This window comes from Electrophorus electricus, chromosome 1 (assembly GCF_041902795.1).
Source record: "Electrophorus electricus isolate QZ-2024a chromosome 1, ASM4190279v1, whole genome shotgun sequence".
In the NCBI taxonomy this organism is placed as follows: Eukaryota; Metazoa; Chordata; class Actinopteri; order Gymnotiformes; family Gymnotidae; genus Electrophorus; species Electrophorus electricus.
The window spans coordinates 29,187,628-29,213,537 of NC_137497.1; the positions used below are offsets into that span (position 1 = coordinate 29,187,628).

General features: G+C 46.3%; 1 protein-coding gene across 5 annotated transcripts in view; it reads right to left on the reverse strand.

The window, feature by feature from the left end:
• The window catches only part of vps13b (vacuolar protein sorting 13 homolog B), a 220,605-nt gene that overhangs the window by 18,351 nt on the left and 176,344 nt on the right, over positions 1-25,910 (reverse strand). For 2 of the 5 annotated variants that reach the window (XM_035525873.2, XM_035525874.2), the window contains exons 39-47: positions 25,576-25,760; positions 23,405-23,598; positions 22,322-22,503; positions 19,301-19,668; positions 16,458-16,619; positions 4,351-4,506; positions 1,232-1,495; positions 652-735; positions 395-570 (exon numbers count right to left, since the gene is read on the reverse strand). In XM_035525873.2, the coding sequence (XP_035381766.2) occupies positions 395-570; positions 652-735; positions 1,232-1,495; positions 4,351-4,506; positions 16,458-16,619; positions 19,301-19,668; positions 22,322-22,503; positions 23,405-23,598; positions 25,576-25,760 (1,771 nt within the window). Of the gene's footprint in view, positions 1-394; positions 571-651; positions 736-1,231; positions 1,496-4,350; positions 4,507-12,077; positions 15,527-16,457; positions 16,620-19,300; positions 19,669-22,321; positions 22,504-23,404; positions 23,599-25,575; positions 25,761-25,910 lie in introns of those variants that run through there. The other 3 variants (XM_081714207.1, XM_081714211.1, XM_081714214.1) reach the window with 3 other exon arrangements.

The following is a 25,910-nucleotide window of genomic DNA, read 5'->3' on the forward strand; positions in this document are numbered from 1 at the left end:
TGTCTTAGGTCGTGGTAAAAAAAATAGTAACCAAGAATGTTCTCCTGTTTTCCTGTGTTAAAAGGGTGTTGAAGACATATTCTTTGAGCATCTGAAGGGCCTACCTGTGGATTATATATTCTGTGATGTATTTGAGTAGTGTCCATGATGAACTGTAACAACTCTCTCTCTCCCTTTTATAAACAACCCCCCCCCCCCCATCTCTGTATAATACCAAACCATCAGAGAGATTTCAGAGAGGGCATGACCTTGCTATTGGGCTCATGGTCTGAAGTCAGGTAGGTGGGGTATGTGTGAGTGAGTGACCTATAGTAGGGTAATGTGAAAAGGAGATGAGGGAGGTGTGTGTGTGTGTGTGTGTGTGTGTGTGTGTGTGTGTGTGTGTGTTTTGTACCTAGCTTGGAAGGTGAGGTGGTGTGTGATGTCTGGTTCCACGTTCAGCAGTGCCTGATGCTGCCCTTGCCCAGAGATGAGCTGGGTCTCCTTTTGGCCTAAACTCCGCTTCTCCACCTGTACTAACACAGCCTCTGGGAGGTGATTTCTCATCACAAACAGCGGACTGAACACCACCTGAAGACAGGAATGCACAGTATTTTACACACACCCACACGCCGAGTCTGTGTGTATGGCTGCGTGTACAGTTATGCTCACCACTCTCTGCTGCATATGAGAGTTGGGTTCCAGGGTTATTACTGTGCACCACACAGATACCAGGGAGCCACTAGAAGAGGGAACCTAAAGAGAAAACAGCTATGTGGCATTGAGTGGATTCTGCTGCATTTTTTACTGAACAAGCCATTCAAACAAACCCACACTCCAGCACTAGGCAGGCTAAAGCCCTCTGACATCATTTTTATGAGCTGTGGAACAAAACACACTATCATTATCCCCTCTGGCATGAAAATCCCTCCGTTTCGTCCCTCTCGGAACAAGTGCTGCTAAAAGAGAGAAACGGAGCGTGTGAGTCAGGGACGTTGTTAATGCTGAAAGTTGATGCTTTTTAAAACACTAATGCTAAAACCTGATTACAGCCAAGGAGCGTTGCAATGGTCCTAAATTGCATAGCGTGAAGGATGTCATTCACTGGGCTAAAACATACACGGAAAGTATACTAGTAGTAAATGTAGGTGATCCTCGACAGGATAAAAGCTTTGGGTGACGTGTGATAATTCCACACTGCTTTTCCCACTTTGTCAGAGTAGCCCACGCGGCAAACTCCTATTTCCCGCACCTGTAGCACACGGCTGTTGCTTTCATCGCCGCGCTCCAGATGCACGTCCTGAGACCAGTCTTCGTCCCCGCACGCGCGCACGCACAGCTCCGTCACCTCACAGTCCTCCAGCACATAAGAAGGCAACTTGCCGTGTGGCTCCACACAGGCCTGCAGTTTCCGTGTCTCCGTCTGGCCCTCCACTCCACCGCAGCGCTGCACCAAACGCACCTCGATTGGCTCACTCAGGTAACTGCACATCACCTGCCTGCCACATATGATGATCTGCAAAGGAAAGAGGGTGAGTGTGACCTGTCAAAGTCAGATGCTTCTAAGAGGTTTTGTTCACTGTGCAGTATGCGAAAGGGCAATATTTTTGAAGGAATATTTTATGTGCATGGGCTGCAGTGGATCGCTAGTGCAAAAGACTTGGTCCCCCCAACTTTCCAAAGCTACTTGCTGAGTATACTTTAGTTTCTCCAGTATCAACAATGTGGTCTGCGCGTACGTTCTGTACATTTTAAGGAGCGCGAGTGGTGGGTTTATGCACATGCAGTGTGGTAAATGCAATGGGCCATCAAGTCGATCATCTACTATCAATCACAGCAGTGTGCTACACTGGCATGCTACAACCCAGATAGGAACATGACATGATTTGTTGCATTTGGGACAGAGATACATGTTTTGGGCTTAATGTTGTTCACATAACATTACATTCAGCACAATCAACCATGCACATCACAAGAAAGGGAATCAGACAGACAGACAGACAGACAGGCAGAGACAAAGTGAGTGAGGAATGAAATTCAGGCAGAATGTGTTTAAAGCAGAGCTGCAAGAGTGTGTGAGCTCTTTTTCAGTAATGTCAACATGCACACAAGCGGATTACTGTGAATTAACAGTTTAATTAATGTGCTTATATGTGTGTGCAGTAATCAACACGACTCATCTGATTGGTTATCAGATGAAATTTATTTATATAGAACTGGATTTTTCCTTTCCATAGGTTCATGCATTTGCTTTATTTTGCAGTCTTCTAGGCATAGCGTGTGTGAGTCTTCTTTTGCAAATCAGCCTTATTCTTTAGGTATGCAGCTTGGCTGGCTCTTTAGAACACCAAATGTGTTAAGTTGGATTTAAATTAGGGCTCCGTGATAGCCACTTTAGACTTCAATTTTTCCTTCGCATCGAGTTGCTGAGTTGCTTTTGCTGTGTGTTACGGGTCAGCCTGCATCGCAAACCCACAGCTCTCTAATTTGTATGGATAATATTTGCCTAATAGCTTCGTGTAGATTTCACATTACGTAAGATGTCTTTAGAAATGTCATCATTAAATACCAAACCTCCTGGACTTGAAGCAAGCCCATTCCATCATGCTTCTCTCTCTTCACAGACAATATTTATAGTGTGTGTTGCTGTACTTTCTTTCCATCTGACAGAACTATATTCATTGCAATTTAATCTGTCCACAGAACATTTCCCAAAAGGAAATAGGATTGTCAGCATGATTTTTGGCTAAATCCTCCTTCCCAGTTCTTGGCACCGACGAATGTACCGAGCTGTCCGACCATTGCACCCCGCACTGTGTAATCTATTCTGGATCGCTTGGTCTGAGATGCAAACATTTGCGCTCTTAAACGCTGAAGTTGTCAGGCTGGGCGTTTTCGGTCCTTCTTTGCAATGCTTTGTGCGCGAGTCCGCATGAATGAGTTTCCTGTCATCACTTAAGCATGTGCACAGACGGTGAGACAGTGGCAGGCTTTGAACACCTCCTCTCTGTTCATCACTTCTGGGATTTTCAAAGTATTTGCAATCTCTCTCAATTTTGTCAATACTAAAAGCCATAACAGTGTTTTTGACTGATTCTTCTGATTATTTCCTTTACATTATTTCCTTTACATGCTCTGAGCTTCTCAGAGCAGTCTGTTTCAGAATAATAATGAATGTGCTAAGCAAGTGTTGAAAACGTCAGTCCTCCAAGGCCGCTGCTAAGAGCCCTGGTTTTGGGTCCAGCCCTGCTGCGTAGGAGCTGCCATACAGATATTAGTTGTGGCCCAAATAAAACACACGGCCCTTCAGGATTATCTGATTATAAGACCAAAGTGTGTTGAATTTTGCATGCTTCTGCATAAGGGTTTTCTAGGGGCAGGATTGGAGATGGTTTGAAAATTCTGGTTTGCTTAGTGTACCTACATTTTTTAAAAGTAAAACAGCAGCTTCGTGTTCGATATCCATCTTTGCAAAAGCCACTAAGGACACACTGGCCTTATTAGAAGCTCAAAAGGTAGGACGTCTTTTGAAAGTTTTAGCTCAAACGGTGGGAGGGCAGACGGTGAGTGTTTACTCAGGATAAGTGCTAAATTCCAGTGAGTGTTGTTTGGGGTGAGGGTTTGGGGTGAAGCTGCAGAGGCCCTCTGGAGCAGTGTAATTAAGTTGTGCTTCTCTTATAATGACTACCCTCTGCGCTATACTCGAGGTAAAAGTATACATAAAAACGTGAAACATAAAAGTGAAAGTTTTTTTTTTTTTTTTACTGTGGTTCAGTGATCTAAATTGTTAATAATTTACAGTATAACTGAAATAAAGTGCTTTTGAAAATGATACCATTTCCGCAATATATAATTAAATGAAATAGTTCTTAAAACAACTATGACAACGGGTGTCCCAGGACCTTTGAGCTCTGCAAACCTTTTGGTGCATGTGCAGCATGCAACACAAATATCAAATCAAAGAAAAGTACACTGAGTACACTGAAACATTTATGAAAAATCTAGATCTGCCAGTCAGGGTATGCTCATGTTGATTTGAACCTTAATTCATCAAAGATAACCTGATTGCATTGTGTACATTATCGTTGCAATAATCAGTGCACTGTCTATGCTGATTATTGTTTTTTTACATACATGTAAATGAAACCGCTTATGAGGACCAGATGAAAAATCTGATATTGTGTTTTTTTGTTTGTTTGTTTGTTTGTTTTGCATCTAATGTTAAGATGAAATGTTAAATAGCAAGATTGCTGTGGCCACATAAATCCAATCACTGGTCATATACAAAACAATATGCTGTGTGTATAAGTATGAATGTGTGTGTGTGTGTGTGTGTGTGTGTGTGTGTGTGTGTGTGTGTGTGTACTCTACCTGTTTCTGCACTCCGCTGAGCTGCTGGACTTTAATGATGAGAGTGGCAGTCTGGCCTTTCCTCTGGATGCTTCTGAGCAGCGCCCCAACATTATCAATACTGAAAGGCTCCGACCATCTCCAGTTACCCCAACCCTCGATACAGATATGCAGCAACTGTAGAAAGTGCACACATACCCACGGATATGCGCGCGCACGCATACACACACACACACACACACGCACACACACGCGCACACGCACGCACACACACGCGTGCACACACACACACACACACACACACACACACGCGCGCGCGCGCACACACACACACACGTTTAGTCATTTCTTCACAAGGCAGAGGCAACTTGTACCTCTTGAAAGTAATCTCAGTCTTAATTTAGACATTACAGTAACATCTGGTAGTATTTTTAATCTACACAACATAACACTCTCACAAGCCTATTCATAAACAATATTAAGAAAAGCCATCAAATGGTCATGTGAAGGAAAGAAGCACATGTGGGCTGATCTGCATCACTGGATCACAGCCAAATGTCCAGACGGACATGATGGAGAGAGAGAGGGGAGGATTCAGGGGCGGAGGAAGTTGAAATACTGATGATAGATTTACACTTGGACCTCTGCTTTAATGCGCTAAAGCAAAACAAACCGGGGCAGGGGTCAAAATTGGACACGACCTGGTGCAGGGTGGAGAACAGAGCCAAGACACTCTTGCTCGCTCACTGTTTGAAGAAAGATTCCATTTCAACAACACAGACGATCGAAGGCTGAATTCAATTTAGGGAGCTCGTCCTCGGCTAGAGCGTGATAAACGGGAAATGACAATTTCCCAGAACCTCCTGTTACTCCATAGGATGTACCAGAGTGGCATAACAGTATGAGTGCACACTGCCTGTTTGAAACCCATTTGGTTTTAAAACGGGCTTTCTTATTGCCCCTCTGGCCAGCTCTGGACCTGAGCAAGGAGCCATAACTGTGACCCCACGGTTTAGCTTGGCCACAAGACAAGTGGCTATTCACTGACACTGGACATGAACAAAAACAATGCAAAGCAAAACAGTGAATCCGCCTCCAAATGACTGCAGGACTTTTAAATATAATGTCATTATAGCTGACACTCTCCCTCTGATGTTTTACTTGGGGGCGTTGAGGGCTTTAGTCTGAAACAAACACAAAGGCGAAGCCATCGCACCCCGTGCATAAAGCCCCACTTTGCCCGGGCGACAGTGCAGGACTCAGAAAGGCAAACTTGCTGGCTTGGTCCATGCAGGCTAGAAACCTAGGCTTTAACTTTAACATGTGGGCACCTCATGGGTTATCGGCTTGAATCAAGCCCTTCCACTCGTATCTGACGCTCTGAGAGGAAATGACATTCCACTAATGAGAAAAAACTCCTGTGTGCTATAATTTGGTACTGCCCCTGTGAGAGAGGCCTGAGGCAAAAGCGTGCAGGACTTAGCACAGTGTCAGACAGACTGCTTGCTTTTATTAATCTCGTTCGCTCACTGCAGGCTTTGACACACTTCACTTGGAAGACGAAGGCTTTGTGTCTGATATCCATCTTTGCAAAGGCCACTAAAGAAACACTGGCCTTATTAGAAGCTCAACAGGTAGGACGTCTTTTGAAAGTTTTAGCTTTCAAACGGTGGGAGGGCAGAAAGTGAGTGTTTACTCAGGATAAGTGCTAAATTCCAGTGAGTGTTGTTTGGGGTGAGGGTTTGGGGTGAACCATTTCACTGCGTGTTGTACTGTGTATGACTATGTATGTGACAAATAAACAAATAAACCAAACTTGAACCAAACTTGAAGCTGCAGAGGCCCTCTGGAGCAGTGTAATTAAGTTGTGCTTCTCTTAATGACTTTGCTGTAACAAGCCCTCCTCGCTATACTCGAAGTAAAAAGTATAGCTAAATTTATTAGCTATAATCAGGTTTTAAAATACAGTACAGAGCATTTGTTTTTAGACCACTGGTCAGTCTCTGTCGACACTTCTTGCAAATCCTTGCTGGATTTTAGAGCTCAGATGGACATCTAGCACTCATTACCTTGTTGTTCACATATTAAATCACCACTGGTTTGAAAAGTGGACATATTCAGATTCTCCATCCTTCTGCATACTTAATTAGTGAGTTGATCTGGCAGGGCTCTCCTACAGACTGACATATATATGTTTTATTTAGGCACATAACACTCTAAGGCAGGGGTGTCAAACTCAATTTGGATAAAGAGCCAAATTACACTCAGTTAAATGTCAGGTGAGCCACACCAAAAAAAACCTTTAATCTTTAACAGCATTAATATCAATAACACATCAACATCTCCTCTTAAATGTTTCTATTTATCTACAAGGTACATTCTGAATTCACAAATTGAACATACAAAATGAATGTGCTGCAATTAATTACCAAAAGAACTGGTTTTAACATATTTACCAAACATACATAACATGGAGTAATATTTATACACAGAACACTTGGTGATTCATTGTTCTTATCAAACATTTGATAACATTTCATAAGACAATTTTCAGAAGACCATTTCCGGTAGCAAACTTAAACTGTAACATTCCAAATTATCTGAATTTCTCTCATCTCACACATGTATATAACTATAAAGGCAAGGCTAAAACTGGAGTCTATCTAGGAGTGCTAAGCTGCCTTAAAATTGAATCAGGCATTATATTGCTCCTGAAACCTCTTTGACTTGACTAATGTATCAAAAACATGTGACAAGACCTGAGTAATTGATGATTTATTTGTCATTAGTGCTTTTGTTTTCAGAAAAAATCTGAAATCACTGGCAAAATGCATGTTGCAGTCCCACAATCTTTGGACCGACTCAAATCAGCATTTTGATTGGCGCGCATATCGTTGGGGAAAATGAACTGCATTACCATTTGACAGCTGCAACTGCCAAAACTCAACTTTTCCTAGAAGGCACAAATCGCGTCACAATGCCGTGTGACAAGTTTGTTTTAACCTTGCATCATTTTGTTCAAAATATTCAGTTGATCTATAAGGAATGAGGATACCTCATAAGGTATCTTCTGAGTTTTGGAACATCTTGGTGTAAAAACATCTAAAACTCCTTCCCTCTGCTAGCATCCAGAACTTTCTCTTTGAATTTTGTGGCAACGCTTAATTTTTTACCGATCACTGAAGGAGCTCTGTCAGTAGCCACACTGACGCCTCATTCCCGGCTGATCCCGATACCATCTAGTGCGTCCACGCGACGTTCAAAAATGTAATTTGCTGTTGTTGTGCACCAAATTGGTACCAAATTCTTCTGAGATGGACAAATTGGCATCAACACCACAAATGAAGATGGCCAGTTGATCAACATGAGTAATATCAGTGCTTTCATCAATACCTACTGAGAAAGCCACGAATGTCTTAACTTTTTCCTTCATCTGACTGTTATTGTTTTTAGAAAGATCTGAAATTCTGTCTACAACTGTATCTCTCGACAAACCGATGTTGGCAAAAGCTTAGTGTTTGTCAGGGCACACAATTTCTGCAGATTTAACAATACATATCTGCACAAATTCACCATCAGTATATGGTTTCGATTGCTGTTTCATTAGCAATCAGCTTTAACAGCTGCATCACTGATGCCTTGGTTATGATTAAAAACTGACTGCTGTCTCTTCAATCCAGCCAGAAATTTGTTTATTTTTTCCGTTATCTGTTATGATTTGTAAATTAATGTACTTTTAAGCCTGAGTCTGATAATGATGCTGAATATTATATTCTTTCAGCACTGCTGTGGGTTGTGAACAAATTAGACAAACTGGTTTTCCACTTATCTCAGCAAAGAACCAAGAATTAGTAAATTTTTCTTATATTTATCCAAAGCGAGTATTATGACTGAGTACAACTTGAGCAATCGAGGGTTAAGGGTCTTGCTCAGGGGCCCAACAGTGGGAACTTGGCAGTGGTGGGGCTTGAACCAGCAACCTTCCGATTACAAGTCAAGAAACTTACCCACTGAGCTACCACTGCCCGCTCGAAAACTCAGCAGTCTTTGTCCAGAATCACATCACCTTTGACACATCACCTTTGTCAGTCACCTGTGGGCCTGTCCTGAGTTTACTGTGCCAATTTGCCCCCTAATGGAATAACAGAGTCTAGGTCTATTCTGCTTGTAATGCAGAATCTTCCTATTCAGTTACGGTTCACAAATGTAACGGTTACACACAAACTGTGAAACGGTTCACAGTTACGGTTTACAAAAATGATTATTGTAAAACACTCTAGAATCATCTAGCAGGCCGGACGAGAACAATAACCGAGCCGGGTCCAAATACTTGACACCCTTGCTCTAAGGCTATGTTTACATTACAAGCCACATTCGTCAACTCCAATTTTACTCAAATCAGATTTGCCTATCTTGATAGTTCATATTCATAATTGCAAGTGATTTGTATCTGTGTGTAACGTGAAGGCATCTATACTCCAAAACGGCACACGTGCCCACATTGATATGTTTTTGCACGAGTCACCTGCATCACTTTCATCAACAAAAAAAACTTTAGATTTGTGAGATGACTCATGGTATTAATACCTGCAAATCAGACATGCTAGTAGCACCTGTATGCATTGCGTTTGGATCCTGGCAAACAGTTCATCAGCTGTATATGATCAGGTCGTGAAGACTTAAAAAAGCCAGTTAACTTTTTCTACTTTTGCGGCTACTGTTGCCACTCTCCATCTCTGTTGTTCTTCTGTGCTGCCTGTAGTGGTTGAAAACAATAGGGCTAAGTGCATGTGTACAAGCAAACAGCCACATGAATTCTGATATGACTATTCTCATTTAAGTCACATGGTCATGAATTTGATATGAGTCAGATCCAAGACCACATATGAAAGTGACTGAAATCTGATTGGCTGTGTCCCCACATAGCTCTGAAAAAAATCTGTATCAGATCTGTCTCACATTAAAGCAAAAAAATCGGTTTAGAGTCACTTCGGGTTGGTAATGCGAACATAGCAGAAATGCAGACTTAGTCGAACCTAAGAGCCAAACTGCGTACATATTTCAGCTGTTCGTTCAGTGAGAGAAGCTGATTTGATTTGTGATTTGTTCACATTATTAATTAGAAACCAAAGCAAAAGATTAGAAAACCCATACAAAAAAACAAAGAGGTTTGTCTAAACACCCCTTCAGAGGGCGAAAACAGTCAGATTAAAGCATAGCACAAGTCCTCAAAACATTAACCATATACACAGCTAATATCATTCACAATTTTTTATACACATACCTTAATGAAATGTGTCTTTTACACAATTTTTGTGTTTTAAAACACCCAACACATCGACAAATGTATACATGTTTTAGATCAGTTTAACACACTCATGTATAAATTTGATCAAACACACACCAATAGTCCTAATTATTTATCAGCATTGTGGAAGATCAAAGACCTAACAACAAAAACCCCCTGCTGATCTTCACAAATCAAATAATGAACACAGCAGTAACAACCCCAAATGTCAATATCTGCTATAAGACCAATAAATACAAATCATACCACCATGCCAGCAAGCTTTAAGGAAGGGTTTAGAGAAAAAAAAATCCCTGTTCTTACAGATGAACACAATAAAGCCCTTGGAAAGGATGGATTCAACTGTTAGCACATGCTTTAGTCTGTCTTTAGTCTTTAGATGAAACCAAAATTACTATTTTTTCATAGTTACCACAGTTATGCTTGCTGCAAGAAAACATATGTATACACCAAACAGAGCATCATACCTACTTTAAAACGCATTCATATTACGTTTTCATCAGACAGTTTGTGAGCTCTCTGGGACCCTGTGACCTTGGTGGTGTTTGTATGCACCTTGCTCTGCCTATTCTAGCAGCTGAGAGCTACAGAAACAGTGGTATGGAAGGAAAATAAACTCTAGGATCTTGGATGTTCTGCAGCTGCATGGTCCTAAGACCCTTGAGAAGATCAACATTAGGAATACTCAAAAGCACCTAGATGTTTTGGCCAAACATGATTGCCTTTGCCAGAAAGCTAAATCTTGGCTTATAAGATGACAAATTATCCAAAACAGACTTCAAAAATAACAGTAACATGACTGACTAAAAAGAAAATCAGAAACTATCTTTAGCCTTAAACTTGTGTTCTGACCTGAAATGGGCTGTCCATAACTACAGACCTACGAATCTCAATTTGTCTCAATCTCAGTTTTTCTGTGTCATTTCTTCTTTGGTCTTGACGCACTTCTCCTCGTCCTGTTCTGACACATACCAAGTTAAACCCGCTAAACCCGCTGTGGATGGTGTCAGAAGCAACAGAACTGACTCATTCCGTTTTGGCACCTCCATCACCTCTGTCACCTCCTTTCTCCATTCGTTCCCATTCCCGCTTCCGCCTAACGATTTCCACCTACTGCCTGTCGTTTCTTGTTTCCACCTTCCCTGCCCCATGAAATTCCATAAAGTTCTATTCATTTTCCAACGTCTTCGACTTTTACGCTTTATAAGCTAGAATCAGTAAAAGTGTCCCGTTTCTCCTTAACGACACATCTATTGAGGTTTCGTTACTTTTCATTTCTTCATCCTCCCGTGGAGACCCACAGAATGAAGTATTGCGTTATATTCTGACGTGTGTTGATGGTACTGGTCTACCTAACCCCTTGAGCTTTCCCTGGAGTCCTTTGTCCTCCCAGAGGAATCCAGTCGTTTTGGTTCTCCTTCAAGTTTTCAAGCTAGAACCAGCCAGCATGCCACTCGGGTTCAACTGCGAGGCTCAAGCAGCAAACCACATGAAGCAATAATGGCACCTGTCTGTCTAACCATGCGATCGATTTGTTCCACCCTCCATCCTCCCACAGTGATTTTGGTTCTGTCCACATCATCATCCTTCCATAAGAACCTACCTTTTTCTTTTTCCCCAAGTTAGTCACCAAACTTTGGATACAAATTCAAGTACTGACCCAAATAGAATTTCCTACTGATTTTGACACTCTGAGTTTACAAGCTAATATGATCAAACTTGGTATATAGATTTGTCAGCAGACATAAAGCATACCAACAACATTTATCTATTTCATCTCTATGCCTTCATAACCATACAAAATGATTCATTTTATTACAATTTTGAGTTTACAAGCTAGAGCCACTAAAATTGGTATACTGACCCATAATACAAAACATCAATCCATATTGTCTTCTATCTTTCCTGTCAAGGACATTATGAGCATGTGCATGTTCATTATTAGGAAAATTATCTACAGTGCTTGGCAACTGCTACTGTGACAGAGATGCTACCCACTCCTGTGGGACAGGCAGGAAGCAGCACATCCTCCTAAACTCTCTCCAGACTCACGTTAATGCCCCCCCCCACCCCCGAACCACACCGCCCCCCCGCCTCTCCCGCCCTCTCGGCGGCCGCAGTGCTACGTTCCAGCGCTCCCAGAGGAACCAGACCACACCACAGAGTTCACTGCCCCAGAACAGTGCTTCTCCACTGGGCAAATTGGAAGCAAACAGGCTCCTCTGCATTGTTGTGTGTATGAAGACGGGCTGCAAGTAGGAACAGGGCCCTTGTTGTTTTGAAGCTTGGGAGAAGGAGCGAGCGGCTTAGTTAATTGAAAGCAGCTTCAGTACATACAGACAACAAAGGAAGTCAACACAACGGCACGTCACCCACCCCCCACCCTACCCCACCCCACCCCCAGCTGAGAGAGAGCGAGAGAGTGAACAAGAGAGGAAAAGAGGGATGAAAAGACAGCAAGAAAGAAGATGATGAAATGTTGAAAAGTGGGGAAGAAGGCTGGAACGCAGTGCAGAACCAGACGCTGCCCCGTGACTTCCAGGTCACCAGTGCAGTCGCTGTAATGTAGCAGTGAGACGTAGCTGTGAGAAGTGAACACCTTTCAAAAATACAGGCTCGGAACACACCAACGTCACACACAAAGAACCAGCACACACCCTCATACCCCGCGTCAGCAAGCTAACGCAGCGGCAAGTGAAAGCCAGACAGACTGTGCTGGACCCCAAACACATTGTAATACCACTAGCTTCACCGTGGCCTCATACACATTGTGCAACATGCCGGGCTGTCTGAGTGAAAACCACGGCAACAGGATTGAGTCAGAGCTGTGGTCAGAGAGAGAGAAAGATGGAGAGACAGCGAGAGAGAAAGAGAGAGAGTGTGTTACTCCCACACTAACCACACTATGTGTCTGAGGGACGTGGGTGCAGGAGCAACTATAGGCACAGACAGTGGGCGGAGCAGGTCTGTGTCAGCTCCATACTTCTAGAGGACAATAGGACATTAACTCCACCAGCAGACAGGGCCTCACAAAGCACTCCGATCATCCAGACTGGAACAGCAACGGCGACACATGTTTCTGCATCAGGTCCAAAGAGAAATGACTTTTTTTTTTTTTTTTTTTTGATGTTATTGATGCTATGACACACATTCATTTCTTTGCTGAAACTGGGGTGACACAGCTGCCTCAGGAGCTAAAAACAACATCTCAACAGAGATGGACACAAATATCAGGCAACGGTCTCCCTAAAGCTGAGTTTCAAAAAGCCGAACTAAAATTACAAGCACCTCTAGTAGGCAGACGTTCACTACACATAACATATTCATGACATACAGGTTGCGAGGCTGTGGAAGAGCAAATGTAATTTCTAGTAAGGTACACAACAACAGCTGCTAATATTATCTGTTATATTATCTCCCTATACACATTATACAATCTAAAATTGAATCTACAATCCCAACAGTAATGAAAAGGGCCAGTGGGTTGACAGGCAATGCAACACAGATCTGAAATCTGTCTGTCGCTATTCTGGTAAAACATACGAATGCCACTGATGGTATTTGTGGGACATAAAGGATTAGGTCACGCATACTCAGTGACGGCGATAACAGAGAGGATTGTTTTCTTCTTTTTTATACCTATGATGTATTTTCCCAGTGCCACAAAGCCAAGTAAGTAACAGACAGAGTGAAAGGCGAAAGAGAGAAACAGACAGACAGACAGACAGACAGACAGACAGACAGACAGACAGACAGACAGACAGACACACACACACACAGAGAGAGAGAGAGATTTCAAAAAGGATCCAGCTCTCAAGGAACAAAACACACATTTATGTTAGGTACAAATTAAATTAATCATGCATTCACCTATAGTTATTTAGACATCACTATCAGTTCCTTTTAAAAACAATTTAAAAGTTGAAAATTTGAACCAAGCAGACAAAAAGTACACAGAGCTTTCTGTTCTGTGTGTATGGCATATATTTGAATATTTCATTTGCTGAACCCACTGCCCTGTATGACAGTGACATGTGGGGTCCACTTACAAATCCACAACTTGAGCAAAGGGATAAACTTCATTGCATAGTCAGTTTTGTAAAATGTGACGAGTTCACAGATACACTGCAATAATGCATGCAGGGCAGAATTAGGCCAAGATTAAATAATTAAAGATACAGAAAAGGGCAAATAAATATTGGATATATTAAAAAAATATCCCCAAAGCAACCCCACTCACCCACTCATACTGTTATAAAGCTACAAAATACCAAAATCTGTATAAAGTCCATGGTCCCCTCACTCCACTGGTCCTGTGCCACCATTTCTCAGATAGACACACTAATACCTCACAGGCTCAGGACCAGAATGAACCCAATTTCAACACATCTAAAGGAAAAATGTAATTTATTCATCTCAAACGTCACAAAGTAAAATGTAATGAACGCCCTAAAAGACCATGACATACCATGTCACGCTACCTGACCATGGTGAACAATGAAAAACAGAGAACAACCTTGATGAAGTATAAACTCAGTGTGTATCGTCTAGCATTTTAATAAATCAATAAATGCTTCCCCAGCTCAGAGGAGTGATGTAATAGCTTTATGTAGCTGTATGTAATTTCGTCTACATGTATGTAGTCTGCTAATGTTCCAAGTCATATTCAAGTTATTGTTACAACAAGGGGTTTTATTAAATATCATCATCATCATCATCATTGTGCTTAGAAGATGCCGCTGTTTAAAATACCCCATATTTTACATTAATTAACATTGCTTCTCACAGAAATAATGGTTTGGAGTTGAGATCTGTGAAAGCCACGTATTGTGTGTGTATTTTTTGTGTGATGGCAATTTGTAAATCGAGTAGCCACTCCTATCTTTGTAATTTATATAGAGATTTCTAATCCCATGTGAATTGATCACAAACGTTACAGAGGTCTTGTGGGATAATGACTTTATGGACACATGTCCGGAAATCTAATGCCATCCGAATAATACTAAGGGATTCTGGGGGGAAAAACAGGAAAAGTATGCATTATTATTTACGTACTTAACTAACGATCCAAAGGTTTCTGGTACAAACCCCACCACTGCCAAGTTGCCACTGTTGGGCCCCTGAGCAAGACCCTTAACCCTCAAATGCTCAAGTTGTATTCAGTCATAATTTTTAAGTTGATTTGGATAAAAGCGTCAGCTAAATTCCATTAATATTCTAATTCAGTAGAATTCATCCATAAAACTTTGTACGGAAATTTAATCACACTTGAAATTAAGATTATGGCTTAAAACTTTTGAAGGGCATACAAATGAATAACAATAATAATTTATTTCTTTATTTATTTTTGGTATATCATGATAACATGATTTATTGTCTAGATGGTAGAAAATACTGTCATAGATCAATGTCACGGGGCGTCACTGTTGACTGTGTTCGTTGTGACTTGTGTCTTGTTTGGAACCACGCCCCCTTGTTAGCACACACCTGCACCCTATTCTTTGTTTCATTTATGCTTGTATTTAAACCCCTGTGCGTTGTACCACATCGTCTGCCATTGTTCATGTTCAGGTTAGTGTTTGTGTTCATGTTCACCACGTGTTGCTGTAGTTGTTAATTGTTTATCGTTTACTGCATGTTTCACTAGTCTGTTGTGTGAGTGCCAGCAACGTTCATTCTTTATCGTTCGTGTCTTGCGTTGATGTCCGTCCGTCTGCGTTGACAAAGGTCTGCGCGTCCTGCTCCTTGCCTCGCAGCACTCGGGCCGTCATAATCAGCTGATTCATTTTCATTTCTACACACGTTCACTCCTTTACATCCCTGTTATCATAGTCTTAACGCCCTTCATCTCTCCCATAACAGCCGGTGAGCTCACAATCCCAGGAGAGCCTGGGATTCATAGACAAGCCAGATCATCTCAAGCTTATCACTGCATCAGCTCTCTATCCACAACATTGTGTGTGTGTGTGTGTGTGTGTGTGTGTGTGCGTATAAAACAGAGGGGACCAGGTCCTCATTTCATAACTATGAGGTAATGCATAGCCGAGCCAGCCCCAGTTCTGCTGAATTCTGGCTGGTCACACATGCATGCACATGCAAACACCACCCACACACACCCACCCACCCACACACCCACACCCACACCCACACCCACAACCCACCCACCCACACACACACACATACCCACCCAAACACCCACCCACCCACCCACACACACACACACACACACACACACACCCAGAGAGAGAGACTAACTGTTCTTTGGGAAAAATGACCTTATTTTTGCCTTATTCCCGTAGCGTAACAAAGCGAGGTAAAGGTGGGGGTATGGATGTAGGACCGTGGAGACGCCAGTCATCCAGACGGAGACAGAAGCAGATAAGAGGGGGGGGAAGCCCCAAAGACGGAGGCAGAGGAGCGGGAAGAGGAGAGGAGGTGTGAAATTGGGCCAGCACTCCTCTTTCCCACTCACTCTTTCCACTTTTCCTCTCTCTCGGACTCTAGAATGGAATTTGTTGACCTCCTGCTGTCATCATTCCGCATCTCATGATTCGAACACATGGTTCGCCCTCCAGCGCGCACAAAACTTTCCTTCCTTGCTCTTTGTTTGTTGTTAATATTTTTTTTGCTAGTTTTTATTGTCTTTTATCCAAGTTTTTTTTTTTTGACAGTAATTTAATTTTGCAGTATTGATGGTAATATGCTTCAAGCCAGAATCAGTTGTGAAGTGTGACGTGAAATGCTCACAATCAGAAAACAGAGGGAGAGAGAGGGAGAGAGAGAGAGAGAGAGAGGGAGAGAGAGAACAGCAGACTCTCACCTGTGGGGATTTGTGGGATCTCCAGCAGTACTGGTGGCTTTGGCCACTGGCCAACAGCACACTTTCGTCTGTGTCCACCTGGCCAAAGCGCAGAGTTTCCTGAGTGTCATTACAAATCACATAGTGACTGAAGAGCACTTCTTCCGCTGCTGGGTTCAGGTTCTGCATCACACACACGCACACATACAATGGAGTCACACAGGGCTCAGAACAATCAGAAATGAGTGTACGGTTCTGTTTGTGAGCATTTGTTAATGATGTATATAAGAAATGTATTAGTTGTGTGTGTGGGGGGAGTGAGTTAGTCAGTGTTAATGAGACTGTCCAGGCAGTAGGCAGACTGCAGACTCAGAGGAGCACTGAGCTCATAGCTCACACACAAATAGACTCATAGACCATAACTTGGCATAGACTGTGCCATCCAACCTGGAGCAGATCCAACAAACAAACAGAACCTTCGCCTCCCATTACAATTCACACTATTAAGTGATCAATAAACTTGATGCAACACACTAGCTCGGAACTACACAATGCAGGCAGATTCTGTATTACTTCTCTCAGTCTCTAACTCACACCATCACACACGCTGTGCTCATTTCTCCCACGCACACTGCCTCCTGACTCTGATGATAAACAATGCACTGATGACGTCACATGTTTTGGGGCTCTATTACCATGTCATTTATTTCCACGGGAGTCTGGAAGAGGAGGCTTGCCAGGCATCTTTAATGTACAAATCATCAAAAGGCTCGTCCGGACAAAACAAGATATCCGTCTGTGGTGGAGTGTGGGTATGTTACTGAGCGCGTGTGTTACGCGGCGGTGCCGAGTCCATCCCTTGGCATCGCTAGTCTAACAGAACTCTGCCGTCCAGCTGCGCACGGGTCCGTGTAAGAGTGGAGTTACCCCAGTTTCACTCTCTTCACCCGCACCCTCAAAGAATTTGGAACCTCCCACCCCCCTTACGGCTCTCGCCCCCGCACGCCTGGAAGGATGAGTCAGGCTAAATCCAGAGGCAACTGGGTTTATGCTACAAGGGCTGATGGGAACGTGACCTGCGATAAGCAGACTTCTACCACCTAGACAGTTCATACTCCTCTGTCCTTTATAGAGGAATGTGAGTGGCTCCTCTGATCCACATGTGCATCTCTCTCTTACACACACGTGCACACACCCACACCCACCTACCCATATATATTTGTTCTGGATGCTATCTGATGCTGGGATCAGACCAGTTGTCTCCCCATCCTCTAATTCCTCCTAGTCCACCGATACTCTATATAATTACAAATACACAAACGCATATCCTAGTAGTCTCTGCCTGTTAAAACCCTTCAATGTCAAGTACAGAACTGGAGCACAGGGGAAGGAGAACACCTATTCTTCTGACTTCCAAAGGGGGACGTGGATGAGTTACATCATATAATCTAAGTGAAGAGTGTGAGAGAGACAGCATTATGCTTCTACAGCAGTAATCTAGCTCCGATACATGCTCCGTAGAAGTGGTCAACCTGGAAGGCCCACAATGTGAGAGTGACCATGTACTGAGGTAAGGAATAGGATCACTCTGAGAATGATTTGGGGGGAGGTAAGAGAGTCCACTACTGTGCAGACACACGTACGCCCCCATGCGCACACAAACACACCGGCCAGTTGTGGCCCTGACGGCAGGAGACAGTAGTAACCTAGCACTGATTACAGCCTGCTGCAGCTCTCACACAGCATTACATTCGGTGGGGGTGTCATAAACAAATCCCGTGCGAACGCGTGTCTGCACACTCCTGTTTTTTGGGTGGGGATTTGTTTATGACACCCCCCCCACCAATGTAATGCTGTAATGCCCAAGCTCAGCGCGAGGGCGACGCCGCCACTTTTCCATGACAACTCACATTCCATGCACAGGGCTAATTTTCTTTGAAGCCTGGCTGATGATTGAAAAAGCAGAACTGCTTGTCCAACACACACAGCAGAACAGCGTCTGATGGCAAGCCAGACTAGTTCTCTTACCCTGGACTCAAACTTACTGTTATGATCATCTGATATTACAAACAACTGCCCTGCCAGAGGTTCCCCATGTGCAAATTATTTCAGTGGAAAAGCCAATGTGACATTTTGAATACTGTAGCACAGCTAACTATGACTGAAAATATTTTCTTAACGGTAGACTGGTTTTAAAATAAATGTAAATTGCAGTAATTTAAAGAGATATGGTTCCTTTTGGAAACTCCAATTGGAGGTTTCACTGCAGGAAAGAAAATTAAATCTACTAAATCTCTCCCCCTTCCAGGATCAGTGTGTGAGTCGGAGTGTGTGCACACGCGCACACACACAAACTGCGTTGCCAGTGGAGTTCTTGGCTGATGTGCATGGGTTTTCAGCATTTTAACAGGAGTTCTAGCTCACACATGGTCCTGGCTTCACATAGCTGGAGGAAGATGCGCATATGTTTAGAATGGTGCGTGTGTTTGTGTGTGAGAGGATCCAGCAAGCACCTACACAGGCCCAGGACTCTAGGGATTAAAAGACCACTCATCTCCAATAAGAGACCTGCTGCTGCTCTGGAGACCATGAGAGACACAAACACTATCAGAGAAATCTACTGTCCTGACACACCGCACGGCCATGAAGTCAAACGAGACTATAAACTTAAAACACATTAATGATGTCAAATAAGACCTGTGCACTCTAAAGGAGCCAGAGGAACATTCCTTCTCACCATCGTTACAGATTAAAAGAGACCAGTTTGTTGGAAGGCTTACAGTGAGACTGTACCTCAGTTGCCAATTGTGTGTGTGTGTGTGTGTGTGTGTGTGTGTGTGTGTGTTTGTGTGTGTACGTCTCACCTGTTTCCACGCCTGCAGTGCCGTGTCCAGTGTGTGTATGGCGTGCTGTCCCACTGAAACCTGCACGGCCTCCATGAATACGCTGCAGTTGAGGGCCAGCTGTGTGCGCGCCTGCTGTGACTGTGTGTACGTATTAGTGGCATGACCCTGTAGGCTGAAGGGCTGCAGCAGAGGAAAGAGTGTCAGGTTCCTGTAGTCCACTAGGTGGCAGTACACCGTGGATGAGAAGTGCAGCTCCTGGCCCAGCCTGGCCCCGTCACTCCACTGCCGTACGAACGCCTGCGGCTCCCGCACGCATACCACCCCGTACTCCTGCTCGGACGGCAACTTCCGGTCCGGCAGGAAGGGGCGGAGCTGCTGGGATGGTACTAGGGAGGAACAAGAAAAAAAAGAAACCAAAATCCACCATGAATGCGAATACCACCCAAGAATGCGTTCTGCCGAACGGGTAAGTGTGAGCCGTGCTTAGCTCTACCAGAGCGACCGCTACCTGTGCTCCGTGAGGGGAGTCGGGGGATGTGGACGCTACCTGTGCTCCGTGAGGGGAGTCAGGGGATGTGGACGCTACCTGTGCTCCGTGAGGGGAGTCGGGGGATGTGGACGCTGCCTGTGCCCCGTGAGGGGAGTCGGGGGATGTGGACGCTGCCTGTGCTCCGTGAGGGGAGTCGGGGGATGTGGACGCTGCCTGTGCTCCGTGAGGGTAGTCGGGGGATGTGGACGCTGCCTGTGCTCCGTGAGGGGAGTCGGGGGATGTGGACGCTGCCTGTGCCCCGTGAGGGGAGTCGGGGGATGTGGACGCTGCCTGTGCCCCGTGAGGGGAGTCGGGGGATGTGGACGCTGCCTGTGCCCCGTGAGGGGAGTCGGGGGATGTGGACGCTGCCTGTGCTCCGTGAGGGGAGTCGGGGGATGTGGACGCTGCCTGTGCTCCGTGAGGGGAGTCGGGGGATGTGGACGCTGCCTGTGCTCCGTGAGGGGAGTCGGGGGATGTGGACGCTACCTGTGCTCCGTGAGGGGAGTCGGGGGATGTGGATGCTACCTGTGCCCCGTGAGGGGTGTCAGGGGATGTGGACGCTGCCTGTGCCCCGTGAGGGGTGTCAGGGGATGGGGATGTGGATGCTACCTGTGCCCAGTGAGGGGTGTCAGGTGATGTGGACGCTACCTGTGCCCAGTGAGGGGTGTCAGGGGATGTGGACGCTACCTGTGCCCAGTGAGGGGTGTCAGGGGATGTGGACGCTACCTGTGCCCAGTGAGGGGTGTCAGGTGATGTGGACGCTACCTGTGCCCAGTGAGGGGTGTCAGGGGATGTGGACGCTACCTGTGCCCAGTGAGGGGTGTCAGGGGATGTGGACGCTACCTGTGCCCAGTGAGGGGTGTCAGGGGATGTGGACGCTACCTGTGCCCAGTGAGGGGTGTCAGGTGATGTGGACGCTACCTGTGCCCAGTGAGGGGTGTCAGGGGATGTGGACGCTACCTGTGCCCAGTGAGGGGTGTCAGGGGATGTGGACGCTACCTGTGCCCAGTGAGGGGTGTCAGGTGATGTGGACGCTACCTGTGCCCAGTGAGGGGTGTCAGGGGATGTGGACGCTACCTGTGCCCAGTGAGGGGTGTCAGGGGATGTGGACGCTGCCTGTGCCCCGTGAGGGGAGTCGGGGGATGTGGACGCTACCTGTGCCACGTGAGGGGTGTCAGGGGATGTGGACGCTACCTGTGCCCAGGGGATGTGGACGCTACCTGTGCCCAGTGAGGGGTGTCAGGGGATGTGGACGCTACCTGTGCCCAGTGAGGGGTGTCAGGTGATGTGGACGCTACCTGTGCCCAGTGAGGGGTGTCAGGGGATGTGGACGCTACCTGTGCCCAGTGAGGGGTGTCAGGGGATGTGGACGCTACCTGTGCCCAGTGAGGGGTGTCAGGGGATGTGGACACTACCTGTGCCCAGTGAGGGGTGTCAGGTGATGTGGACGCTACCTGTGCCCAGTGAGGGGTGTCAGGGGATGTGGACGCTACCTGTGCCCAGTGAGGGGTGTCAGGGGATGTGGACGCTACCTGTGCCCAGTGAGGGGTGTCAGGGGATGTGGACGCTACCTGTGCCCAGGGGATGTGGACGCTACCTGTGCCCGGTGAGGGGTGTCAGGGGGTGGGGATGTGGACGCTACCTGTGCCCAGTGAGGGGTGTCAGGGGGTGGGGATGTGGACGCTACCTGTGCCCAGTGAGGGGTGTCAGGGGGTGGGAATGTGGACGCTACCTGTGCCCAGTGAGGGGTGTCAGGTGATGTGGACGCTACCTGTGCCCAGTGAGGGGTGTCAGGTGATGTGGATGCTACCTGTGCCCAGTGAGGGGTGTCAGGGGATGTGGACGCTACCTGTGCCCAGTGAGGGGTGTCAGGTGATGTGGACGCTACCTGTGCCCAGTGAGGGGTGTCAGGGGATGTGGACGCTACCTGTGCCCAGTGAGGGGTGTCAGGGGATGTGGACGCTGCCTGTGCCCCGTGAGGGGAGTCGGGGGATGTGGACGCTACCTGTGCCACGTGAGGGGTGTCAGGGGATGTGGACGCTACCTGTGCCCAGGGGATGTGGACGCTACCTGTGCCCGGTGAGGGGTGTCAGGGGATGTGGACGCTACCTGTGCCCGGTGAGGGGTGTCAGGGGATGTGGACGCTACCTGTGCCCGGTGAGGGGTGTCAGGGGATGGGGATGTGGACGCTACCTGTGCCCAGTGAGGGGTGTCAGGGGATGTGGACGCTACCTGTGCCCAGTGAGGGGTGTCAGGGGATGTGGACGCTACCTGTGCCCAGTGAGGGGTGTCAGGTGATGTGGACGCTACCTGTGCCCAGTGAGGGGTGTCAGGTGATGTGGACGCTACCTGTGCCCAGTGAGGGGTGTCAGGGGATGTGGACGCTACCTGTGCCCAGTGAGGGGTGTCAGGGGATGTGGACGCTACCTGCGCCCAGTGAGGGGTGTCAGGGGGTGGGGATGTGGACGCTACCTGTGCCCAGTGAGGGGTGTCAGGGGTGCAGGCGTTACCTGTGCCAAGCTGATCGAGGTGGTGGCACAGCCGCAGCTCCAGGTAGGCCAGGCGCAGGGACACGCCCACCGAAGGCACAAACCATGGGGCAAAAGAGGAGTCTACCCGTGTGCATGCCGCCAGTGCTGTAGGAGATACCAACTGCTCACAGGGCAACTGGGACCCAGACTCACTGTCTGAACTAGAGATTGAGAGATTGAGAGAGAGAGAAGAGAGAGAGAGAGAGAGAGAGAGAGAGAGAGAGAGAGAGAGAAATTCACCTGTCATGTCAAAGTAGGACTGGCACCCACTAAACTTGTTCTTATCTCAGCCTTTGGAGATATCAACCAGGAGCTAATGACCAGGACATAACCTCCACCAGATATACTTGAGATATTTCCACAGAGGTCCTTTAAAATAAGGCCTGCAGACAGAATACTCTCACAAAAACATACACACTGAATGTTGACCAGGATGACTGACACAGAGCAGGTGTACTGTTTGTGTGCAACAGTGAGCTGTGAGTTCAGGATAAATGCACTTTGCAAAAAAAGAACATTGCGAAGAAAAAATGAGAGAAGAGGGTGAGATAGGAAAACAGAGGGAGAGAAAGAGGGAGGGAGAGAGAGAGAAAAAGAGGGAGAATGAGATGGGGAGATGAAATGCAAGGTTGAGGGAGGGACTCAGTTTGATCAAAGCAGACAGATTTGAAACATAAAGGAAATGTAGTGTTTGCAGTATGAGTAATGAAATCCAGATGTGCTGCATATTTTGAATTAGGATGAGGGTTCTGTTCTGTTACATGTTTTCATATTCCTCCCCTTTACTATTCAGGGACATTCAAAGTGAAACAGAACACAGGCCTGACAGAACACACGCACACACACGCACGCACGCACACACGCACGCACGCACGCACACACACACACACACACACACACACACACACACACACACACGTGTGCACAGACACGCACGCACGCACCCTCTGATCCTTCCCACTAAGACAATAACACACTTACGCAGTGAGAGAAGCTTTACTGAAAAATATGCAATTCAAAACGCATTTAGAAGTTCTCCTTTCCGACACACAAACAACACACCTTTCATCTGCTCCTTCTCCTGTACTGTTAACTACAACCCTCCAAAGGTCAGAGGCCACAAGGTCAGTCTGGAGTGTGTGTGGGCTGAGGGGGGGCAGTGTGAGCTCACACACACTGCTCTCTGACAGGCTGAACTCTCGGTATGGCACAAAGGCTCTTTTCAGCTCATCCCAGAATTCCAGACTACAGGGAACCTGAAATGGAATGAGAGAGAGAGAGAGACAATAAACACATGCATGCCAACATACCCCTTTAGCAACACAGGTGATTGAGCGCAAGGTCTGAGCTTGCGTGCACGGGGCTGCGGCTAACTTAAAGAAAGCTGCAGCTCAACAGGTGGTGCTCGCTGCTCTCTGCACCGCACCAATCTCCTTCTGCTTAGGAGTCGTTTGTTCTCTCTCTCATCCTTTTCTTTCCCGCATCTGACTCTTTCCCCAACGGTAGTACGGCTCGACCGAGGGAAGCCGCTCGCGGCGCGTGGAACCCTAGACAGTTAAATGCAGGAAATCTCGAGCTCGTAAAAGTGAACGCGATACGCTCTGGGGCCGACAAAGCAGAAGGAGGCAGAACTCTCAGAACTGATCTCGGAGCAGCGCGACCCAACACTCCTCTAGTTACAGTCATTCGTTTTACATTTTACCTGAGCAAAAATCTTCTCCCCTTCTCTGTATGTGTGTGAGTGTGTGTCTGTGTGTGTGTGTGTCTGTGTGTCTTTCTCAGGCTACATGGTAATTTAAGAGCCTTGAGAATGACTGCCGCTGCCCTCCTCTTTACCATGGCCCCCACCCGGCCCCCACCCGGCCCCCAACCCGCTTAGGAGCCGCTGAGGTTACTCTGCCGTTTAAAGCAGCTAAAGCTGTTTGTTAGGTTTTTATGAGGACGTTTCCGCTCTCTGCAGCTGGACTCTCACGACCTCGAAAGAAATCAAATAAAAAATGAATTAATTGAGCTTGTTTGAAGTCGTCTATAAAGAAGAGGCAAATTAAGTTGCTGAGCAGCAGGGGCTGAAATCAATTAAATGTAGATCACAATGATCTGGCAAAAGACAAAGAGTTTTATTCTAGCATGTGCGCGCACACGCACTCCTTCTTCATGCTTCCACTTGCAGCACTTTGCGCTGAGCTGCGCTGCGCTCCTATAAACCCATAAGGAATGTGGGAGTACATATATGCTGGGGGGGTGTAGCCTCATATCAGACTCATAAAACATCCAGTGTCTCCGAATGACATTCTGCTCTTTGAGATGAATGGCAAAGTCACATAATGCGGTTATATTTATAGAGTACTCCCTTCTTTTTGTCATGACTGAGCCCAACTCCCATTCTACTAATGCGTGTGTTCCCTGAAACGCTTATCTCCACGACAGCCACTTAATGACTTGGTAAGTGGAGCGAGTGGATGGACGGTGACAGGACAACAGAGCCGCGTGCTAGCCGGGAGGTGGGGGTGGGGGAGAGAGAGAGAGAGAGAGTAAGAGCAGGAGAGAAGCTGGCAGAGGTAGAACCCAGAGCCAGAGAGGACGCAAGCATCACGCGTTCACTGGCGCTTCTATCCTGGCATCGCTTACATCTCTCTACACACACACACACACACACACACACCTGTCCTTTCAGTGCGCGCTGACAAATCTCTTTCACAGCAGGTCTGAGCTCTATTTGCTGCAGCCCACGCACTCTACTTTTTCTCTCCCACGCATTCCTCGGTCACGCTCGTCAGTCGCCGCTACTAGTATCTTTGAGCCTCTCTTCTACAGATAGCATAGAGTTAACAGAGAGCAGATAGAACACAGGTCTTAACCTCTTCTATAGATTACCACTTTCCTTCCCTTAATGAACTGGGAGCAATAAGTCATGCCATGTAGCTGGTTTATGAGCAGTGGTGGAGCTCAGCCACACATCTGCCGCACGTTTCAAAAAAGAGGAGAGAGAGAGAGAGAGAGAGAGAGAGAGAATCCTGCTGCCCAGCTGCAGACTGAAGCATTACTGTAGAATCTCAGAATGAGCCTGCAGGCAGGAAACACAGACGGTGTGCAATAAGGCCTCAATTTCCAAAGAGCTCTGCGTGGAGGAGGAACGGCTCTGTTGCTAATCCAGCTGATATCGAATAGCACACCTCAGCTGGCCCAAACCCTTCTTCCCTTCCGCCGGGTGCGCAAGTACAGGCGGCCGTCACCTGTAGGACGTCCCCGAGGTCGGCCGTGCTGATATCTGGGTCTTCGGTGGTGTTGAAGGGCACAGGGGTGATGCGTACAAAGGTGAGAACTCTGGGCTCGGGATACCGCCACATCATCACGCCGGGGCTGTCCTCAGTCTCATTATAGAAGACCACTTCATGTGCTCCTGGCAGTTTCTGAGAAGCTACAGCCAAAAGAGGAGCGAGACGCAGCACGGTGAGCTACCTGAAGTACGAACCGCTTTCTCACTTTGAGAATCCTTACTGTGTGATTAAGGCACACCGCGACATGTACTAGAGGCGGTAATACACTTATAAAATGGGCTGTGAATGCC